The following is a 23,981-nucleotide window of genomic DNA, read 5'->3' on the forward strand; positions in this document are numbered from 1 at the left end:
GATACTTGTGTGAGAATTTTTAATAGATCAAAGAGACTATGTAACATTTTTTCCTTTATTTTTAATTTCAAGACATAGCCTGGAGGTGATTATAATTTTATAATTGATCAAAATTTTTAAAAATTGCATTACAACTAAATCTGCACAGAGCTGATTTCTAATCAAACTAACCCCTGCACTTTGGGAAAGACTGTCAGCCGCACAGTAGCCAGATCTATGTTTTGGTAAGCACTTCATTGTTGCAAAATTACAGATTTGTCCTGCATGTCCTTGACATGCACGCCTGCTTTATTAAAACCTGAAAATCTTTCTGGCTTTTTCTAAAGCTTTCTCGTCTAGGCGAGGCTTCCTCTGGCTGCCGGGCTGCAGGAACTTCTTGACGGTGGGGACGCTGCTGACTCGGCTCTTCAGGGCCTGCAGGGCACAGCAGCACAGGCTCAGCACGGGGCCCAGGACCAGCCCCGCAGCCCCGCGGCCCCGCCCCCGAGACCCAGGACGCATCCACAGGGGCCCCTCCCTCGGCGCCCACACGGAGGCGGGCAAACACAGGCCCCCTGAGAACCAAGGTAGAGGAAGGACAGCGTGCTCCGCGGCGCTTTCCCAAAAGGCGCCTTTGTCTGAGACTTTATGCGGAGCACAGGCTTCCCTTTCTTCCTCTTTACAGATACGTGCTGTGCGTTCATGGCTTTTGTTCAGTGCAAGTAGGGAGGATGTCTGTCTGCAAGGCAGACATCAACACAGATCAAATGTCTGAACACGGGAAATGGAGGTGTAGGAGAGACCCAGCAAAGCAGGGAAGGGAGTGGCTCAAGCAATTAGGTGCTTCCCTCCCACACAGGAGGCCCCGGGTTCGGTTCCTGGTGCCTCCTGAAATAGGAAGACGAGCACACAACCAACAGACACAGTGAGGGTGTGGGGAGAAATAAAGAAAATAAACCTTAAAATAAAAAGTCTGGAGGGAAGAGGAGAGAGCTGTGCAGAGACACACAACGACTGAAAGGAGTAGCAGGAGCTGAGTGAAGGAAATCAGATGGACAGAGACCAGCTCAGGCAGACTAAGGGCTGGGAAGAGGAGGACGGACCTGTTATAAAGGGACCGCCAGGGAATCGAGAACAGAGAACACAGTGGACTACAGGGCTGGGGGAGGAGATGCCCAGCCCCAGGCCCTTATTGCAAAAGCCAAAATGTCCTTGAGGTACCATCCACCACAAATTTCTTTGGCATAACAAGGTCTTTCCACGCCTCAGAACCGGGCCCTAGGAACATATTTTGGTGCCATATGGGGGCTATAGATCTGAAGAAGGCTCAGAACATCACAGTGTGAGAGACCAAATATTAGATTCCAAGAAAGCAAGTCTTGGGGCTGTGAAACAGATCACCTTCAGCAGTGGGAAGCTGGCAATAAGGCTGGCGTCCAGCTCTTCCACGTAGTAGAGAAGCTCAACCAGCTGAATGTCAGCCCTGCTCAGCTTGTTGCCAACCAGGTAGTCTTGTCCGTGGCTCTTCAACACCTGGTGGTTTGAGGGGATCAGATCATGAACACATGCAAGGATCCTCTCCCGAATCCACCCAGAGCTCCCAGCTCTGCTGCCTCACTGAGAGTGGTTGCTACATTTGGATGTCCCTTCCCCTGGGCTTCAGCCTTAACGCCCATCCCTTCATCTTCATTCTCCACCTTTTCCCTTCACAGAGACCCTGGCTTTCCACTAAGGCACCCATTTTCCTTACTCCTCTCTCCTGAGCAGACAATTCAGACCTTTTCCACAAGCCCTGATTCAATGAGAGAGAGAAGTGGGTCTCTTGTTCTTCCTTCACTGCCCAGTTGAAGCCCACACTGCCATCTGCTGTCCTCACACCCACATCATCGTGGCTGTCACTGCTCCCCCCTCACCTCCTTAATTGCATCTTCTACCTAGAAGGGTTTAGCACCTACTACACCATGTTTCTGTTTTCCCAGAAATTTCAAGCCCTGGCTCTCCGCTTCTCTCTCTCTCTCTCCTCTCTGGCCCTTGGACAGAGTCTCTATCTTCGTGACATCAGTCTTCACCCCTGAGCAGACTACTTCAGAGTCTGCCTTTCCCCTCTTGTCTGTGCTCCTCATTTCCTGATCTATTCCTCTAGGATCAGAAATAAGCCTGTGTCAACCTGAATTCGTCATCTTCCTTTCAGCATTAGCTATAACTGCTAACTTAGCTGTGCCTGTCTATAGTATTTGATTTCATTGCACTCTGCATGCTGAAGTGTTCAGGGGGAACACATCAAATAAGTCTGAAATGCATTCACAAATAACATGTTTGATAGATGAACAAAGGAACACAGAGAGGGAGTATATATGATAAAGCAAATATGACAAATGTTATTTTTGAAATCTAATCATTTTATAGAAAGAAAACAAAAAAGTTACATGGTAATATTCATTTTTCATTTATGTTTCATTCATGGAGCTCTCTGAATTTCAAACGATAGGTGTACATAATCTGTAATGGCTATATAGCTTATCAGCATGTGAGTGTACCATAAATTGTCAGCAACACAAGAGCCAGAGGGGTGTGTTTTCTTACTTACTGCTAAATCCATACCTCCTTCAATAGGGCCTGATACATTAACAATGAATTTTTTTCAAGGGATTTATTGAAAAGAACTGATTGATGTGATTTTTTTTAAGGAGTTTCCAGAGATTGATCTCTCAAGACCTCATACCTGGGAAGCAGGCGCTCAACCACTTGAGCTACATCCACTCCCCAGTAATGAATTAACAATTGTTGAATGAATGAAAACATGACCTAATGTTTTTCAGGCATTAGTCCTTTTATTTATATTTAGGCCAACATATCCCTAATAATCATTTTTAGGTTCATGATTTTTATTTACTAAGATTTCAGGTAGTTTTGATCATAAAATGTTCTCCTGTTACCTTCAAAGAATAAAAAGACTAAGATATGCCTTACATACATAATGATGGAGTTTTACTTCCTTGGTTTTGCATGGCATGCTCAAAAGTCCAAGAGCCATATAATCAAATCCTATAGATTTCTTCTCAACATCTCTTGCATCTATCTCTTTCTCTTCATCCACTGCCACAAACCCAATTTATTAAATTCCCATCAATTACTTGACCCTAAACAGTAGTGCCTGATGGGAAGTTTGCTTATGGCCTCCCTAAACATGGTGTGAGAATGTATTCTGATGTATTGTTTTCATCATTTTCCCACTTAGATCAAAGGCCCTTGGTATTAGGTGGGATCTAGTCCAATCTTTAGAATGGCCTCCAGAGCTCTCCACAACCCAAGCTCCATGCATGAATGTGAATTCCAGATTAGATCCTAGTCAACTGAAATTTTGCTGGTAAAGTAGAACTGGCAATATTCTTCCTCACAGTCTACTTTTTTAAACCTCAAACAATTTTAACATTTTGCCACATTTGCTGTATTTGTCTTTCTATCCAGCTATGTATCTGTTTATCAATCCATTGTCTGAACACTTGAGTATAGGTTGTATACGTCACAATCCTTGAACATTTAATAAAACTTTGTACATTTCCTAAGAACAAGGATGTTCACTTATGTAACCAACTTAAGTGCAGTTCTCAAGTTCAAATATTGACGTTGATATAAATCTTACATCTATATTCCAATTTAACATTGCTATACACCTTCAAGCCTACATTCCAATTTTTTCATATGTCCCAGTAATATTCCTTTGAGCCTTTTCTCCTCCATTGCTTGTTGCCATTCAGGACCAAGTACTGAAATTGTCATTCTCTCCTTAGTTGCTCTTTCTCTTTTTCCAGTAGTAGGGACACACATACAACATAAACTATCCATCTCCCCAAACAAAAACCCTGCACCCATATCTGTTAGCGCCCCAATTTCCCTTTCCCTTTGTCCTAGGCAACCTCTACACTAACTTCTGTCTCTATGAGGCTGCAGTTTCCCTTATATTTTGTTTGTAGTTACCGTTGGACTTAAACTTAACATTTTCAGAGTATAACAATCTCATATGCTTTGATAACAAATTCCCTTCAATAGTATACACAAACTCTTTCCTATACCTCTCCATGCCCCCACCTTCATGTAGTTCTTGTCACAAATGACAAGTTTATCATTATGAGTCTAGAACTACTGATTTATTATTACTTTTTATGCATTTGCTTTTTAGATCCTGTAGGAGGTAAAAAGGGGAGTTATAATCCAAAAATACGATAGTGCTGGCATTAAATTTACCCACCTTGATACTCTCACCAGAGATCTTTATTTCTTCATGCAGCTTCTATCTATTGTCTACTGTTCTTTCAACCTACAAAACTCTCCTTAACATCTCTTATAGGCCAGTCTAGACGTGATGAGCTCCCTCGGCTTTTTAAAATCTGGGAGGAATGTTTTCATCTTTCTCTCATTTTTGAAAAACAGCTTTGCTGGATACAGAATTCTTGGGTGGCAATTTTTTGCTCTCAGCACTTTAAATATGTCATCCCACTCCCTTCTTGTCTCCACAGTTTCCTATGAGAAATTTGGACTTAATTTTTTTCACAGTCCACTTTTACTTTTTCAAATCAATTTTATTGGAATGTATTCATAAACCATACACTACTATCTGAAGTGTATAATCAGTGGCATTTGGTATAATCACAGAGGTGTACATTTATCACTTCAGTCAATATGAGCATTTTCATACTCAAAAAAACCCACAAAAAACAAAAATAAACAAACCAAAAATACAACCCCTTAGTAATCACCTTTCAATCCCTTAGGTATTCTCCTACAATACCTAACAGCTAATCTATTTTCATCACTATAATTTCTTTGTATATACATTTATATAGATAGTCAAAATATATAGTATTTTGTCTTGTTTCTTTCACTTAGCATTCTTCCTTTTTTTTTTGTAACCAGTGATGGATGGTTATTAATATATATCTATACTCTGCTTTCCATAGTTTGCTTTGGTTGTCTTTTTCCCCAAATATCACTCTTATAGTAGCATCTTGTAATATTAAGAAAAGAGACACAGATTCCCATGCCACTGACAACAACAGAAGCGGACAAAAAGAAGAACACGCAGAGAACAGACAACTGGGGGAGGGGGGGAAGGGGAGAGAAATAAATAAAATAAATAAATAAATTTTTTTAAAAAAAGGTACACTTGTTCTGTTTCAGAAAGAAACATTCTTATATATGCACTATTAGCTATATTCTATTTTCAAAGGGTTTGCTATGCTTTACAGTCCCATGTTTCCTTTTTTAGCTCTCTTTCTAGTGATATACACAACTTTAGACTTTCCCTTTCAACCACTCATACCCATATATTGCCGCTGCTAATTAGCATTGTCTCTCTCTCTCTCTTTTTTTTAAAGATTTATTTATTTATTTATTTATTTATTTATTTATTTATATCTCTCCCCTTCCCCCACCCCCACCCCAGTTGTCTGTTCTCTTTGTCTATTTGCTGCATCTTCTTCTTTGTCCACTTCTGTTGTTGTCAGAGGCATGGGAATCTGTGTTTCTTTTTGTTGCATCATCTTGATTGAACCCAGGTCCTCCCATATGGTAAGTGGAAGTGCTATCAGTTGAACCACATCTGCTTCCCTCACTTTTCTTTTTTAGAAAGTTTTTTGGCTGATTGGGCCCATGTCCCTTCCAAATAAATTTGGTAACTGACTTTTCTATTTCTGTGAAGTAGACTGTTGGAATTTTGATTGGGATTGTGTTGAATCTATAAATCAGCTTGTGTAGAATTGACATCTTTGTGATATTTAGTCTTCCAATCCATGAACACAGGATGTCCTTCCATTTGTTTGGTTCTTCTTTAACCCACTGATTTTAGGACTTTGTTGTTTAGCCTCTCTATATTTGCAAACTCCCCCTCTCCTGCCTATATTTGACTTCCAGCTTCCTTCCATTATTATCAGAGAAGGTACTTTATATAATTTCAATCTTTTTATATTTATTGAGACCTGCCTTGTGACCTAAAATGGGGTCTATCCTGGAGAATGATCCAAGAATATTTGAGAAGAATGTATAACCTAGTGATTTGGGGTGCAATGTTCTGTATATGTCTGGTAGGTCTAGCTTATTTATCATATATCCTATATCATACCTTGTTACTGTCTATCTTTTTACCCTTTTAGTTGCTCTTTCTGATAGTCTTCATTCTACACTTTCCTCCAAGCTGCTCTCCTGTCTGTTCATTTCATGTTGCAGAATTTTCTTTTGTGTTTCCTGCAGAGCTGGACTCTTGTTTATAACCTCTCTTAATTTCTGTTTATCTATGAATATTTTAAACTCATCTTCATATTTGAAGGACAATTTTGCTGGATAAAGAATTCTTGGCTGACAGTTTCTCTCTGTCAGTATCTTAATCATATCATACCAGTGTCTTCTTGTCCCCATGGTTTCTAATGAGAAATCTGTACTTAGTCTTCCTGGATGTCACTTGAATGTAATGTTTTGCTTCTCCCTGGTTGCTTTCAGAATTTTCTCTTTATATTTGCATTTGACACTCTGAAGAGTATGTGTCTTAGAGTAGGTCTATTTGAATTTATTCTGATTAGAGTCTCCTATGCTTCCTGGACATGTTTATTTATGTCTTTCAGAGAGTTGGGAAATGTTTGGTCATTATTTTCTCAAATACACTTTCTGATCCCTTTCCCTTCTCTTCCCCTTCTGGAATTCCATTGACACATATTTTGTTGTTCTCCATACTATCATTCAACTCTCAGATCCTGTGCTCCGTTTTTCCCATTCTTTTCTCTCTTTTCAATTTCAGCCAAACTGTCTTCTACATCACTGATTCTTTCTTCTATGATTTCAAATCTGCAGTTGTATGCCTCTAATGCAGGGGTTCTTACCTTTTTTGTTGCATGGATCCCTTTGACAGTTAGGTGGAAACCACAGAACTCTTCTCAGAATGTTGTGGCAGATAGTTTTATAACACTCAACATTGGCATGTCTTTAAATTAAATTTTAGATTATTCAAAATTATGTTTTACAACTTTACCATAACTTCAAACCCTGATAACCTAAAATGGTTCAACATCAGTTGGTCATTTTCAGCAAACATTTAGAAATTTGACTTTTGCCATTGCATCATGAAACCATCTCCACCATCCTTACCAACTTCTTGCAGGCAGTTATCCACTGTACTCAGAACACACTACATCAAAATAAAAATCATACTAAGTCCACACTATACTCTGTATTATTTAATAAATATATCACATCCAGACCAACACAAACCCATAAGAATAATATTCTTTTGAATTTTCAGTTCAAGTCCACAGATTCCATGAAATGCTTCCACAGACCCCAAGGGGTCCAAGTGGTGGGGGATGGGTTCCAGCTTCTGTGGCTGCTTCTTTACTCACAGATCTTCCCTGCCAAGTATCCTTTTCTTCATCCCTCTCTCTTCTGGTTGGCATATAGTCATCCCTTCGTGTCCTATGCACTAGAACAGCTTCTGCTTGTCCCCTAGCTATTTTACTGGAAAAGGGGTGAAATCCTGCACATAATCTTATTGAGGCTCCCATGTACATGAAACATTGGTTTTCCTTTGCAATTTTCAGAATTCTCTACTTGTTTTTGGTATTCAACAGTATGAATGTAACATGCCATGGTATGAGTCTGTTTGGTTTTATCCTGTTTGGAGTTTGTTGAGCATCTTGGATGTGTATTGTTTTCAGTTTCCTGGCTGCCAAATCAAATATCATGCAAAGCGGTTGACTTAAACAGTGGGAATTTATTGGCTCATGGTTTTAAGCTTAGTAGAAGTCCAAAATTGAGGCTTCATCAAGGCAAAGCTTTCTATCAGAAGATTGGTGGCACTCTGGGACTGGATGCTGATCAACCTTGGTCATTGGCTTTTCTATTGCATGGTACTTTGCACCCTATCCTGGCTTCTCTGGATTATGTTAATTTCTGGCTTCTTGTGGTTTGTTTTCTGTCTTTCACTCTGCTTATAAAGGACTCCAGTAATCCAGATTAAAGGCAATCTGATTCCTTTGTGCCATACCGTACATAAAGTAACATCTTGATGAGATCTTATTAACAATGGTTCTATACCAACAGGAATGGGTAGTTTTCTGGGCTACATAGCTCTAAACCACCATCTGTATATTCACATCTTTCATTATATTTGGGAAGCTCTCAGCCATTATTTCCGTGAATATTCTCTCTACCTATTTCTCTCTTTCCTCTCCTTGGACTTCCACAGTGCATACATTGATATACTTGTTAGTGTCCCACAGGTTCCTCAGAATCTGTTTACTTTTCCTCATTCTTTCTCCTCAGACTGAATGAATTTAATTGTCTTATTCTCAGGCTCTCTGACTCTTTCTTCTGCCAGCTTCAAACTGCTGTTGAACCCCCCTAGGGAATTTTTTATTTCTGTTACTCTGGTATTCAGTTTTGTCTGGTTCCTTTTCATAATTTCCCCTCTCTCTATTGATATTCTCTGAGTTCATGTATTTTTTTTTCCTGATTTCCTTTAGTTCTTTATCCATGTTTTCCTTTAGCTCTTTGAGTATATTTAGGCAACGTTTTAAGTTTTAGTCTGGTATGGTCCAGGTCTGTTCCTCCTCGTTGATGGTTGCTAGTGCTTTGATCATCTCCTTTACCACGGCCATCACTTCCTGTTTCTTTGTAACTTTTGTAATCTTTTGTCAACACCTGGAAATATTGATATTTTAATGTGCCACCTGTGGAATTTAGACTGTGAGATGCATGTTCCGTAAGCATGTGTCCAGTTCTTGTTATGAGAAAGCATTCCTTGAATGCCAGGGACTAAGAAGAAGAAAATAGAAAGAAAAGAAGAAAACCCCTTTCCCAGTCTTTGCAGATTGACTTTGGTGAGCACATTCCTTCAGGACTTAAACATACAAGGAGTTCAGAGAATATCTCCACATCAAAGTAAAGCAGCTTCCCTGATCTTTTCTGTGCATGTTTCTTGTCCTGGGCATGTACATGTGGCCCTAGGAATTGTCATTTACAGAGTCCCAAATATCCCTCTCCCCTAGAAAACAGTTTCCTCATTGTTCCAGACATTGCACTCTATGCTCCACAGCAAGTAATCCATGTACCAGAGAGTAAGACTTGACTGCTCTACCATAGCATTCTGTATGGCAGTTCCATGAGCTGCCTTCTACGAGCAAGGCAAGGTCTGGGATGGTGAGTCCCTTGAGTCACCAGCAGACAGATTGGGCCAAACATGCACCAACCTGGAACAAGGATCTGTAGTGGTAACTCAGGCCAACTCTGCATGGAGCCCAAGAAGGGCTGGGGAGGAGCCAGCAGAGCACCCTGAGACCCTACCACTTTGAAGTAGCCTTTTCCTTGATTCAGGGCTCACCCTGTTATTGCAATCCCTTAACTGTTTTCTAGAGCTTTGAGAAAGGTGTGTTTGCCAGTTCTTATGGGTGGTTCAAAGCTTCTATGAAGGGAAGGAGTTCTGAAGTTCCTTACTCTGCTGTCTTGATTGGGGCAGGTGCCTAGAATTTAATTTTATAAAATAACTTCAGTATCAGGGTGCTCCATCAATATTAAAGAAGCCTCATTGGAAGTGAAGGTTAATGCCCCAGGAATGCCTAGGCACTGTTTTACTGTTGCCCTCTGAACTCACAGTGCCCCTAAACACGGAACAGCTTCCAGTTACCTTTTCAAAGGCAGGAAAATAACGGTTTGTTGTTCTCTCTTTGATCCGGGCAATCTTTTCATCTTTTTGCTCAGGTGGACATACAGGCAAAAGAAGGATCATTTCACCCAAATCTGCCACACCTTCTACATACATATCAATCCTGAAAGAGAAAAATGAACAAAACTGTTAGATGCCACCTGCCATGGATTTTGTAGTTTGGAAAGGGGTTCATTATCATTGGGGGCTTATTGTGTGCAATCAGTATGCTAGGATTTTTACCTGCATTTTCAAATTTAATTCTTAGAACAACCCATTATTAGTTATATGTAACTAAAATTATTTTATTTTATTTTTTTACTTTGCCAGTGTCAAGTTCTATTTACTTTTTTATTTTTATTTTTATAATTTTAATTTAATTTAATTTTTAATTATCTTTTTAAAAGTTAATAGATAACACAAAACGTTATATTAAAAAATGTAAGAGGCTCCCATATACCCCATTCCCCACCCCCACCCCATCTTTTTTTAATTGCTTTTTTTGAAGCTACATAGATCACAAAAAATGTTACATTAAAAAATATGAGATTCCCACATACCCATCGCCCCCACACCACACCCTTTCCACATCAACAACCTCTTTCATCATTGAGGCACTTTCATTGCATTTGGTGAATACATTTTGGAGCACTGTGCAACACATGGATAAAATTATTGTTTTACACATGACCAAACCTGGGTACAGAGAACATGTGGATCTGTTTAAGGCCATGGCCAAAATAGAAAGTTGTGCAGTTAGTCCAAATAATCACCAATTCTATACCTAGATGTGCCATCTCTGTTTTGGTTTGCTTGTTCACAGCTTTAGTGTGATTCATGTGGCTAAATAGCTATACCCAAGGTAATCGTAAGAGAGACGTGCTTGCCCAGCCATCTCAATCATGTCCATTTCTTTCTCTCATCCATTACACCACTCACTCATAAGTCCACTGTTAGCACTTCTTCCAATTATTTCCCATAGAACATGGTTCCACAATCCTCACCATGAACTTCTACCCGCTTCTGGCCATGGTTGCATTTATCACTACCCCAATTAAAATATCCTCTTAATTAAGAGCAATTCTTCTGATGATATTGTCTCATACTCTGTAACAAATTTTCCACCATGTTGTATGAGAAATCTATACAACTGTATGATAGTTCTGTAAGTTTAAAATATCTGTAACAAAAATATATTTTAAAAAATAATATGGGTTTTGGGAAAAATTCACCAAGTGTAAGATAAAGACTATAGTTGGTAACATTATTTTGATGATGCTCTTGCATAGTTTGTGATAAATATTTCACAACAATGCAAAGAGTTGGTGGAGGGGTGATATATGAGACTCTGTGTGATGTTATGTATGTTTATTTTGTAATTTCACAGTCTTTACTATACACTTATTGTTTATGACTGTTTATGTATGAATGATACACTTCAATAAAAAGTAAAAAATAAAAAAAAAATTAAAAAAAAGAGCAATTCTTTTTTTAATGGAAGTAAGTCCTTATTAAGTAACTTTTAATATCAGAAAAATAAGACTATCTTTACAGCAATTACATAATCAGTGCTTTGGCCATCTTAAGTCAAAGGCCCTTTATCATAAAATATATGGATTTTAAACATTACTCAAATTTAATTTGTTATCCCTATGACTTCCCTACATTTACATACAAAAAGACTGTAGTAAAATTTGCAGATACTAAGCTATATTGATAATTCATCTTTTTTTATTAGGTCATGGTTTTTGGAAATAGTATGTGCACCTAATATATATCAGTTCCTTGGCTTATTAGCTGCAGTGTAAGTGTGATAAAATACAAGATATATGCTTGGGAAACTCAAACAATTTTTTGTATGTGCAGTGTGACATGTAGGCAAGCCATCACTGTCTGAATGCTAATTGCTCAATAAATAGTAACTGTTATCATCCTCATGATACCTGCCTCAAAAATTTGCTCTGAGGATAAGTTTTATTAAAAATCATAAAACAACTGGCCTGTGCTCAATTAATGTTAGTGTTTTATACCCACCTTTCACCCTAGTGTTCAATAATGTCTATGGATTTGTCCATTCCGGACATTTCAAACAAATGGAATCATATAATATGTGGCCTTTTGTGCTTGACTTCTTTTATTTAGCATAATCTTTTCAAGGATCATATTTATTATAGCAGTATACAAACTTCATTCCTTTAAGTGGCCAAAAAAGTTTCCATTGTATAAATATACCACACTATTTTTACCTGTTCATTAGGACATAGACATGTGGGTTGTTTACTTTTTTACTATTAATAATAATTCCGCTCTGAATATTTGTTTGTGTATTAGTTCTATTGTTGGTGAATTTGTTAAAAATTCTCTGTGTATATAACCTGGAAAGAAGGACTGAACCATATGGTAACTTTATGTTTAACTTTTTGAAGATTTACCAAATTGTTCCAGAACAGGTTTCATTTTCAATCATGCAATGTCATCACAACAAGGAGTCCCACCAGCCTCGAGGGTGAGAATCAGTCTTACCCTACTCTATGGAGACATATCTCAGGTTGCAATCTCTGCAAATCCTTGCTAAATTGTCTTACACTTGGATTATAACCTAGGTACCTGATCCTTTTTCTTCTAATACTAGAGCGTGGAAATCAGCAGCTTTGAAATCTTCACTTCCCCAACCTTGTCCTCTAGACACTCAGACACTTTGTCCTTTGTCTAACACTGTTGGCTGGGTCCAGCTTCTAAAGGCCAGAGAGCCTGGTACCATGATACCACCATCCTCCTCTCTTCATGCTCTTTCAGTGTTTGGAAACCTCAAGCACTGTGCTCTCTCCGTGGACTGCATCGTCATATAATCACACTGCCTGAATCTACTCCAACTTACCATTCCTATTCCCCAAAGGGCTCTTCTGTATTGGACCACAGTCCCTAGCCAAAGGCTCAGCCCACCTGCCATGGTCTCACCTACTCTTGGCGCTTTTGTCCCTATTGCCTTTCTTGGCTTTAGTCCCAAGTGCCTTGCTGACTCAAGAAAGGACCTAAATTGTTCCTGAGTTATTTTTTGATATAAGAAAAGAAAATATACCGTACAGGGCTCTCTCTTTTATGTCCTTGCCATAGAGGTTATATTTGAAGGCAATGTAGTTGAGGATGGCTCTGGTCTGCACCAGCTTCATCCCATCAATTTCAACCATTGGGACTTGCTGGAACATCAAACTGCCATCTGTGGAATGAAAGAAAAGAGGAAAACAGAGTGAAAAGTTTTACGGATCACACTTAGTATGAAGAAAATGCTCATTGAAATGACTGAAAAGAAAACGAAAAATTATAACCTGCTAACTGATCACCCTATAACAGCATTGTGTTATCTTCCTTGTAATCTTTTTTATTCATATCAATCAACTTTTCATTTTTAACTCTTTTTCCCCCATTTACCTTATCATTTCCATCCCAGATCATGATGGTTCCTTGGTACTTACAGTTCTGATTTGCCTTCATGGTTATTATAGGAAGGAGTTGGGAGAGGCTACAACAGCTTTGCCAAGAAACTGTCATTTTATATAGGAAGGTCCCACAGCAAGTCTCATGGTGTTTGCACCATGGAAGTCCAGTCCTGAGAGTGAATCCTGTGCTCCTCGTACCACACCATGAGGTGGTATGTGCAGAACAGGACTGCTTTCCTGACCTCACTCCTGCCAGTCTAGCTCACTTATCTCCCTCCTCACCCTCTCACCAGCCTCCCAACTAACTCAACTCTGGCCTCCTGGTTTCACTTAAAGGAGTCTGCAGTATTGCTTGGATATTACCTTATCATATTCGGTAACAGAAAAAGAACTCAAGATAATTGCCTCCATTGTTTCTATTTTTTTCACCCTAATTGAATGCCTTTGTGTGTCTTCTGTAGAGACGCACAGGAAGGGACCCAGAATTATTTGCAGCCCATTCCTGGTACGAAAAGCATGAAAAAGTAACAAGACTAAATTGACAAGACACTGGGGAATAGTTCCTTGGGATAACTCCCAGAATTCTAGCCCTTCCCAGTCCTGAGAGAGTTGCCAAACCTGCTCAGGCCTTCCCCTTCGTTTTAACCACTTTTCCCCACTACCACCATACGGAAATCCACCACATGCACATTGCCTGATGCTAAAACCTCCACCCGGGAAGAAGCTGCTCAAGCACTTGAGCACCAGCTTCCCACATCGGAGATTCCAGATTGGGTCCCCGGTGCCTCCTAAAAACAAAAAAAAAAAAACAAATCACAAGCAGCAAATGAATGAAAACACCAACTCAGTGGAGCCGATGTGGCTCAGTGGTTGAGTGCAAGGTCCACATACAAGGTACTGGGTTCAATCTCTGGCCCCTGTACCTAAAAAAAGAATAAAAACCTCCACCCATGACTTCTACTAGATACCTTTCTAAGGAGCCTTAGAAAATTGGTCTTACCACTTCTTAACTTTGCCAGGTCTTCTGCAGTTTCTAAGAATTTTTCCTCAAACTGGAAAGCAGAAACAGAAAAGATGGCTTGTTAGTTCCATCCACAGCATGATAGAATTTCACAATTGAAATGTCCCTCTTGGTACCTAATATGAAGATATTAGGATCTGAGCTTGGTAAGGTATACAGAGGAGTCTGATCAGGGACATGATTCAGAATTATTAGGTAAGACCCGGCAAGAAAAAAGTCAGAAGTCACAGCAGCTGCTCATTCTTGCAGGTTCAGTTTGCCTGAGCCCTGTCCCCACCAATTAAGTTGTGGTTTGAGAGGGGTTTATTACTGAAGGAGAGAGGGGCAAGTCTTTCTTATTATGGAGTTTTTAGATCTCAGGAAACGTCCTCCCTAAAAATCTGATCAGGATGGGACATCTTGTTCCCTAGAACGTGTGTGCCATGGACAAATGACCATCAAAGATTCTGCCACCAAGCAGCCTCCTCTGCGAATTACATCACCCCCTTCCACATTGCCAAGAGCCAATGGTCAGTTTGCTGCCCAGCCTTAAATCTTGCAACTCCAAATTTCCTTTTCTGAAAAATATGGGACACACTGGAGCACAATTCCCATTCTAGGGAGAGGAAGGAGAGTTTCTGTTGTAGTTTTTCTTGTTTTGTTTTTCAAAAAAATTTGGCATCTGATTTGACTTCCTGGATTTGAAGCCCAGCTCTTTGACTCTCTTTTTTTTTCTTGACTTCGTGACTTTGGCTATGTTACTGAACTTCATTGGGCCACAGTATGCTCATCTATGACTGGATGTAATTATGGCAACTGTGTACTAATTTGTGAGGATTAAATGCCTAATGTGTGATAAGCATTAGGACAGTACCAGGTGCAAATTATGTTCAAAACCTGTAATTAGAGTTCTGAGCGATGGATACTGCTTCATCATGCACTGCATCATTCATTTTTCCAACATTGCTGAAAATTTATGTTATCCTTGGTCCTTTTCCAGTAGGCTAATACTTGGTGTAAGTTGCACATTCTCCTGAGAGAAGTTCTTTTGGTTGAAATGGCAGCTAAGAAAGGTTGTCTCAGGCTGACCAGAGCTCTAAGTGATTGCAGTTTTTAATTCAAATATACAAATCAGTGTTTACTTAATTTTGTGGTGTAATAAGCAGAATCTATCAATGTAAATGTCCAAGGAGAAAGTTATTAAGAAAATGGATTTGCTATTAATGTATTTGACTCCTATCTTTGCTCTGCCTCACAATAGCTGTGCGACAGTATAATAAAATAAATCTTAAAAAAAATATATTAGAAGAGGTGGCATTGGATTGGGAAAAGTGGACATACTGGACAAAGGGTATGGGGAAAGGCAGGAAGAGATGAGAGGTGGAGGCGTCTTCGGGACATGGAGCTGCCCTGGATGGTGCTTCAGAGGTAATCACCGGACATTGTAAATCCTCACAGGGCCTACATGATGGAATAGAGGAGAGTATGGGCCATGATGTGAACCAATGTATATGAGGTGCAGAGGTGCCCAAAGATGTACTTACCAAATCCAATGGATGTGTCATGATGATGGGAACGAGTGTTGTTGGGGGGGGGGAGAGGGGGGGTGGGGGGGTGGGGTTGAATGGGACCTCACATATATATTTTTAATGTAATATTATTACAAAGTCAATAAAAAATTAAAAAATCAAAAAAAAATATATATATATATATTGCTGAAGGAATTATGAAATATTTAATAGGCAGTTTGTCAGCCATTTGCGGTTTATATTTAATTTTAATTTCATTTCTTTTCCTTTTATCTTCTTATTATGGAAATCTCTAGCATATATAAAAATAAACAGAAGAGTATAATTTTCCCTCACTCAGCTTTAATAATTATCAACTGGAGCCAATCTCATTTTTCTATATCCCTACTCACACTCTCCCGATTCCTGTTATTGAAGTAAATCTCAGATATGTCAATTCACCCTTAAATACTTCAATATGTATCTCCAAGAATAAAACATATTTTTAAAATATCCACAGTATATTATCACAACTTAAGCATTAATAATAATTCTTAAGTATCTTTATTTAATTACTACTCAAATTTCTAATTGTTGTAGTGTCATAAATTATTTGTTACAGTTTGTTCACTTAAATACTAATACGAAAAAATAAATAAATAAATACTAATACAAATAAGGCCTATACACTGTGATTAGTTGATATTTCTTAAATTTCTTTCAATTGATTATACTTTTTTATGGGCAGAAATTTTTACTGGTCAATTCTGTCTATCTCTTTCTTAATAACTGATTTTGTATTTTGTTTAGTTTTGTTTTGTTTTTAAAGGCAAATGTTTTGATAGGTCATTTGGGATGGAAGTCTTCTAGCTGGTAGGAGAAAGTTTAGACCCACCTCAAGATGACCTCACTCAGAACCTACCTCGACTCCAGCTGCAGCCAACAGCCAACGGATGGACTCCATTCTCCCTCGTGCATTCATGTAGTGAAGTACGGGCTTCCCAGTCATGATAGCAGGTCTCCTAGGTTTCCTGAACCCTGAAAAATTGAATGAGTGAATGAATGAATAAGACCACAGAAGCAAAAATGTACATTATTTTGTGCATTTGAGCAGGACCTACATACAGAAGAGCGGGTATCTGGCTTCTCCATGGCAGGGCTGGAAGAGTCCCAGGAAGTTCTTTGTGGGCCCAACTCTCACCCATTAGTGGCCACTATTTGTGAAACTGCACCAAAGCAGGCTCTTGTTGCCATTTGTCCTCATTTTGAGGACATAAAGTGAGCAAGCCTGGATCCCACACAGGTGAAGGCCCTGGGAGCCTTGTAGTGGCCCTAAATCTGGAGAACATCACTGACGAGGAAGAGGCTGAGGGGACAGGTCAGTGTCTGCAGACCTTGGCAGGTGTCCTCTGGAGGACAATATAGCCCCTTGTTCAGATGGATTCCAGTCTTCTTGGGAGAGTAGCACACATATGGGAAACATACAACACCTCACACAGTGACGAGGTGAGTTTCCATAGTGGTCTTAAGCGAGTTGTATCAAAGACGTGAGTTCAAAAGCACAGGACTCATTAAACAGCAATTATTAATTTCCCACAATTTAGGGATGGGCAGTTTTAGTTTCCTTAGGCACCAGGCACCAGGCTCACAATATTTTTTGCAAGACTTTGTGGCTGCTGAATTTTTAGCCCAAATATATTTCTCTCTACACCATAGTCATATTTCCAAAAAGGTAAAAGAATATTGAATTATTATATGTCAAAACGTTTTAAACGTTCCAGGAGAGGTTTTTGGTTTTATTTTTCAAATTACAATCAGTATTGCAATTTCAGTATTGCAATCTTGAGAAAAAGAATCCTTTAGGAACATATTTAAACGGCTCTTCTGTCTTGTAATTGGGGATTTTGTCCATGAGAAATATTGAGATTGATTTAGCAGAATGAAAAGGACAGAAAAACTGGTACTAGTTCAGTAAAAGTGTTTAGTCGTTATGGACTAGAGTTCACAGAGCTAGGGGATACGAATCCTTACACTAAGCTCGGTTAGTTATTAAATGAATCATTTTACAAAAGAAAAGTAAATTTTGTCTTATGTAGTATTTTATGAAAATGCTCTTCCTCATAAGCACCTTTTCTCAGATTCATAGAGTTTTCCAAGATTAACCAAATTGGAGCACAGTTATCATAAACCATGCCCCAAAGACAGAGACAGAGAACTAGAGAGTAATAATTTGCCAGAAGTTGTACACTTGTGTTCTTGATTCACAGTTAATAAGTGCCTAGCTAGTGTGTCTACTGGATATAATATTTATAAAGAACTTGGCACTTCCAGATCCTGTTTAACCCTCAAAACAACCCTGTTAGGCTGCTAAAATGATCCCATATTAAAGATGAAACTGAAGTTCAAGGAATAATACAACTTGCCACGGTCACACATATTGTGTTTTGAGGTTAGATTAAACTCAGTCTTCTGATTTCAAGTCCAGAGCTTTTTTTTTGCTTCACTATGTAATGCCTGTGCTTCTATGATTCTCTGGAAATTTGTTTGTTTTCTCCTGTTCAGAGACCATAAACTGACAAAAGGTTAAGGGGGCAGGAGGAGAGGGAAACATCTGATCAAGAGCTCCTTTATGATTGCAACTTTTTAGTGGCTTAATTGGAAGAGAAAATTAATATAATAATAAAATAGAGTGCCTTGCTTTATTTACATCCTAAAAACTTGTTAGTATGTTGACAACTATTATATTTATATTTTAACTCACCAGAAGGTGGGCTTGCCTTGAAAGGAATTATTGCTTTGATAAATTCTTTGGTCAGTTAAAAGTGCAATGTCTTGTTGATGATCCTAATTTTTGTCCCTTCTTTATCTGACCCTCTAATCTAAAAGCTTAAACCACTTTGCCCATCTCTAAGTGAACTGAAAATATTAATAATTGATCATTCTAGTCCCTTGCTTTTAATACTTCAGAAGCTCTTTCTTGCCTCATAATTCTACACTGTCATACAGACTCATCTTTCTATTCACTACCATAACAATGTCCTAAAGAACAAAATCCAAATGATAAAATATGTATAAATGTGTTTTTTATAGGAGCATTTTGTGATGGGAAATGATGTGGATGTCGGGCAAAAGTCCTGGGTTGGATCCTAATTCCTTCCCTTCTGAGGTCCATAAACTTGGTTCCTCAGTCTCTGAGCCCCAGTTTCCTCTTCTGAAAATGGAGAGAGTTATAGTTACCGTTGAGGGCTGTTGACAAAGTTAAATGAGATAATGTACATAATAGTCATGATAGGGACTCAATAAATGCCAGCTGCCTCCTGCCCTCAGGTCCTGGAAAGTGAAGTCTGAACACACCGGGGAGTAGAAGTGTCCTTTTTTTAGTGTGTTAAAGGCTATCAATGCAAAAATATCAGAAGTGGTTTGGCTTTTACAATGGGAACTTTTTAGGGTAAAATCTTACAGTTCTGAGCCTGTGAAAATCTCCAGATCAAGGCATTATCAGAGATGCTGTTTCACCAAAAGTCAGCTGCTGGCAGATCCTGGAGTCCTGCCATGTGGCAAGGCAAAATGGCGCCTGACTCTGCTTCCTCCTCCAGGCTCCCTTTGTCCCCGAGCTCAGGCGTGGGCAATCAGGCACATGGCTGACCTATCCCCAGGCCTCATCTCTTTAGCCTCAGGCTGCCCTACTGATTCCAGCCTCCAGTCTCTCTCTCAGTCTCTTGGGGTTACTCTGTCTTTCTGCAACAGTAGTTGATCCTGAGGTTCTCTCTCATACGGCAGAGTAAAAATGGCAGCACTCTCTCTGTCTGTGTTCTAGTAAAAGGATTAGGACCCATCCTAGGTCCTGCAATCCAATCAAGGGCCTTAACTGAAGTGATCTAATCAAAAGTGATCTAATGAAAAGGTCCCACATAAAATAGGTTTACGTGCACAGGAATGGGTTAGCTTAAGAACATCATTATCTGGGGTCCACAAAAGACTCAAACCAGGACAGTTCTCTTGCAGCCAGCCCTATTGACCTAGTTTGGAATAAGATTTATAATGTGTGTGGTATATATGTGAATGTACATATAGTATATGCATATGTACACATATTTTATATACATATACTTTTTTCAGGTAAGTTAAATAACGGCCCTTTTTATTTAGCTCTTGTGCAAAGGCTAATGATAGTCATTAATTAATTAAACAGAATTCACAGGAAATCCTCAGTGAAGATTCACGGTGGCCTGGTACATTAAACGCAGCCTGAAGCAGCCCTGAGACCCTGCTGCAGACCTCTGGCTTTTCCCCTCTCAGTACACCTGGCAAGCCTTTCTCCTCAGGCAGGCCCTGGCTGCCCCTTGCTTCCCATTCTGTGGACTCTGGAACATTCCCCTTTGCATGGATTCCAGTCATTCTTTTGCATGGATTCCAGTCATGCCTTTGGGAGACCCACTGCTTTTCTCTCCATCTCTTCAAGCATAGTGCAAGGTCTAATTGGTGCTAATTATCAATCCTTTTTTTTTTAAAGATTTATTTATTTATTTATTTCTCTCCCTCCCCCCCCTCCCACCCCAGTTGTCTGTTCTCTGAGTCCATTTGCTACGTGTTCTTCTTTTGTCCGCTTCTGTTGTTGTCAGTGGCATGGGAATCTGTGTCTCTTTTTGTTGCATCATCTTGCTGCATCAGCTCTCCATGTGTGCATTGCTGTTTTTGGGCAGGCTGCACTTTCTTTCACGCTGGGCGGCTCTCCTTACAGGGTGCACTCCTTGCATGTGGGGCTCCCCTACGCGGGGGCACCCCTGTGTGGCAGGGCACTCCTTGCGCGCATCAGCACTGCACATAGGCCAGCTCCACACAGGTCAAGGAGGCCCGGGGTTTGAACCATGGACCTCCCATGTGGTAGACGAACGCCCTATCCACTGGGCCAAGTCCGCTTCCCTAATTGTCAATACTTGATCAAACCATCACCTCTTTCCTACATCCTGCTTCTTGTCCTGGAAACACGGACATTTCATTGACCCTTCTTTGACACTGTGTTTTGGTTTACATGTAAATGCATGCCCTTCTTTTAAAAAGTTTCATTCTACCTGGACATTATATATCCTGCCATACCCAACTGAATGGACTGGGGGGAGTATAACCTACAATGTAAACCATAATCCATGTGGTGCAGCAGTGCTCCAAAATGTATTCACCAAATGCAATGAATGTGCCACAATGATGAAAGGTTGTGGATGTGGGGGGCAGAAGGGTGGGGGGAGGGTAAATGGGAGCCTCATATTTTTTAATGTAACATTTTTTGTGATCTATGTATCTTTTTAAAAAAAAAAACATAAAATAATCAAAGAAGGAGAAAAAAAGAAAGAAGATAATGACTACAACCAAGTGAGAGTTTGGCTTAGAGAGGCAATCCACATTTGAGTAACAAAGTGGTTCTGTAGAGGTGACTCTTAGACATTAATTATAGTTAGGTTTAGCTTCATTATTACAGAAATAAGTTTCATGACTGCAAGCCTCTAGACCAAGGCTGAGCTGACTAATGTGTTTCCTTTCCACAGGTTTACCTTGCAGAGTTCTACTGTTTGATTGGATTGGGGGCTCCTATTACTTGAAATAGTAGGAGTTTTCCAGATGACATTTAATATCTCTTCATTTTTTTCCAGTCCTTTAGGGACTTTGCAAATATGTTTCTATCTTATGCCTGAGACACTTTGAAATGCATCAGGGTATGACAACACTTCTGTACAGAATATCACAATTTCATTTTCTATTCTAAGTTATATGTTAGCTATGCTGTTTAAATAACCTAACTAGACAGGCTGCTTCAAAACAACAACAACAACACACAAAAAAAAAAACAACACCAAGTTTCATTCTGTCTTCCTCAGCTGACATTAATGTACATCAAGCAACGACGGGGCTTGTAAATATCCAGCTTTGACCCTGATTTGGTCCCTGTCCTTGAAGGGGCTTAAATTTAGTCAGAAAAACAGGTTTGTAGACAACTAACACAGCAGACCTAACATCACTTTAATTGGGTTGGAGGAATTCCAGTCCATGAGCCAGGATTCCTTAAGCAAGCAACTCAGAGCAAGGTGAGAAAGTTGCCAGGCTTAGAAAACGGTGGACCCTGCCCCTTCTGCCCAGGTCCAATCCTCTCCCGGCTTTTTCTACCCCCACCCCCAGGTATTTGCCTTTCTACCCTTAGATAAGGCCTTTTCCTTGTGTTTGTAAAAAGAAAAATCTGTTTGTCACCTAGCTCTTTCAATATCTTCTCCCATGGATAATATATTTGTTTCCTGTGAATTCTGGTTCTGCCTGTGGGGCTTTTCCCAGGGTTTCTCTGAGATTCACAGGCTTTCCTGTTTAAGACCTCTGTGTTATTTTTTCTATGTTGGCAATTATTCCAGGCACTACTAAGTCTCACTATGCTACTTGGTGACTTCATATGCTGTATATAAACTTTGTATGCCGTAAAAAGCTCCCAGGAAGCAGAGAAGTGTCATATTCCTTTAGCAGAGTACATTGCTCGGCTCCCCTCTGCTTGATGTCTGGTTCACACTTCATATAATATGGCACCACGGATATCTCAAGAGTCACACTTGTTTAGCATTTCCCTCATGGGGGTTGCCATTTTAGAATACATTACCATAGGGTAATTAAATAAACGCTGGGATCATGATAATAAAGAAACCAATCCTGATTATAAGCCCAATCTTCTGCTGTCTGCACGGAATCATCAAAGCATTGGGACCACTATCCATAACAAACAGAATGACTATACAAGTAAATGGTAATGTGCTTTGGCAGGGTAGCCCAGAAGAATATTTAACTTGGCAAATAGAAAGAATTTGCAAATACTCTGTTGGATTGAAATCATGACCATTCAAGAGAAGGGGGTTACTGTTCTTCAGTTAGCCTAAGAAGTAAACCCAGATCTACCTTCTTTACTATCCCCAAATCCCTTACATTTAGATTCACCTGCAACTTTGTGATTTTTCTCTAAAGAAATCCTGCCAATCTTTTGGTCCCAACAACTTGGGGGGAGGGAGGGGCAGAGAGGAGGAGGAGGAGGAGAAGAAGGAGGAGAAACAGAGGAAGAGGAGAGAAGGGAAAGGAGTTAGGGGGAGGGGGAGGAAGAGGAGTTATTAACAAAAGAAAAAGAAGAGGAATGCTCCCTGGTGACCAATCACAAATGAACCCATCAGCAATAACCTAAAGCCTGTAAAATCAACTGTGGAGGTACAAGTTCTGATTCCTATAGGCAGGCATTGATGACTGGCTTCCCAGTAGGAGAAAGTGGCTGGGGAGGCACATAGCTACCCAGACACATTTCCTTTTCATGGTTCATGTAGGTCGCCTAAATGTGTGATCATGCAACTAAATCCAGTATAAATGTGTGTCGATTCCTTTATGTGTCTCACTAATATACCCATGCCATTTCTACTGAGAAAACAAGAGAAATGTGTAGGTTCCTTCACATCCCCTGGCCCTAGTTATGGTAGTATTTTCAAACTTCCCAAAATGATACTACTCTTACTTTTCTCATATCACCAAATTCTCAGCCCCAGTTTTCAAAATCCTTGATTATTTTTTTTCTCTTTAAAGACATGTCCTTCAGGAACTGAATAGACAATGCTTGAATTGTCTCCAAAGCACACACAAACAAGACACAATTAGAATATAAAGTACATACATAAAGTAACTTAGTCTTGTGCTAAGGATCTATCTTAAAAATATGTCCCTAGTGAAACAGACATGAGAACATTCATGCAGATCTATAAAGTCAGTACTAACCAAATTCAAGTGCAGGCTGCCGCTCAGGTTGCCACTCAGCTCAGCTCCTCAATGCCAAACTCCCGGGTGTTTTTCCACTGCTCTAATACTGTCCTGTTCTTTCCCCCCAGTGGGGTGGGTCCAGAAGTACATGGCCCCTCCTGCAGCTTTCAGGGCTCTTTGGAGTTGCACACCAAATTAGAAAAGACCTTGGCACACCAGGAATGCTCCATTTCGTGTTGTCCTTAAACACATAAACAAGGGATTTCGGGTGTATCTGGCTGTCCCAGCAGGTCGCTGAGAGTCAACAGCCTTCTGTAAACCCTGCTTGTGGGCGATTTCAAGAAATTAGCTGCAAGGTTTATGGTTGATGAAAAATCCTTGTGGAGAAGTACGAAATGTGTCATAGATACAATAGAGAGAAAAGAGAAGGGAGACAGCAATCTAAGTTGGTTTTTAAAAAAAGGACTAAATTATGAGTATTGTTGCAACGCAAATTCTGTAGGCCCAAGGAATTTGGTAGAGTTGTTTTCTCTCTGAGTGGCAAGACCTTAGCTGCATTACCAGGTCTCAGTTTGCAAATTCTTTTCTTCTTAATTGCACTTCAGCCT

At 39.7% G+C, this 23,981-nt stretch overlaps 1 protein-coding gene across 1 annotated transcript; it reads right to left on the minus strand.

Moving 5' to 3' along the window:
- Nucleotides 1-41: 41 nt before the first annotated feature.
- On the minus strand, nucleotides 42-23,528 carry LOC101430967 (glutathione S-transferase A1). The gene is made up of 7 exons (XM_058306886.2): nucleotides 23,392-23,528; nucleotides 16,532-16,647; nucleotides 14,102-14,153; nucleotides 12,749-12,881; nucleotides 9,647-9,788; nucleotides 1,381-1,512; nucleotides 42-414 (listed from the first exon to the last, which is right to left on the minus strand). Exons 2-7 carry the CDS (start codon nucleotides 16,616-16,618, stop codon nucleotides 292-294), a joined length of 669 nt encoding a protein of 222 aa, XP_058162869.1. The 5' UTR covers nucleotides 16,619-16,647; nucleotides 23,392-23,528; the 3' UTR covers nucleotides 42-291.
- Nucleotides 23,529-23,981: the final 453 nt, after the last annotated feature.

The sequence above is a fragment of the Dasypus novemcinctus genome, chromosome 11 (assembly GCF_030445035.2).
Source record: "Dasypus novemcinctus isolate mDasNov1 chromosome 11, mDasNov1.1.hap2, whole genome shotgun sequence".
Classification (NCBI taxonomy): Eukaryota; Metazoa; Chordata; class Mammalia; order Cingulata; family Dasypodidae; genus Dasypus; species Dasypus novemcinctus.

Bases quoted from the DNA above. Each gene is read 5' to 3' on its own strand.
- LOC101430967 (XM_058306886.2), bottom strand. From the start codon at position 16,618: ATGACTGGGAAGCCCGTACTTCACTACATGAATGCACGAGGGAGAATG. The intron at 12,882-14,101 runs GTAAGACCAATT...TTCATTCCACAG, and splicing joins CCTGGCAAAGTTAAGAAGTG to ATGGCAGTTTGATGTTCCAG. The intron at 415-1,380 runs GTGATCTGTTTC...TGTGCCCTGCAG, and splicing joins CCAGCTTCCCACTGCTGAAG to GCCCTGAAGAGCCGAGTCAG.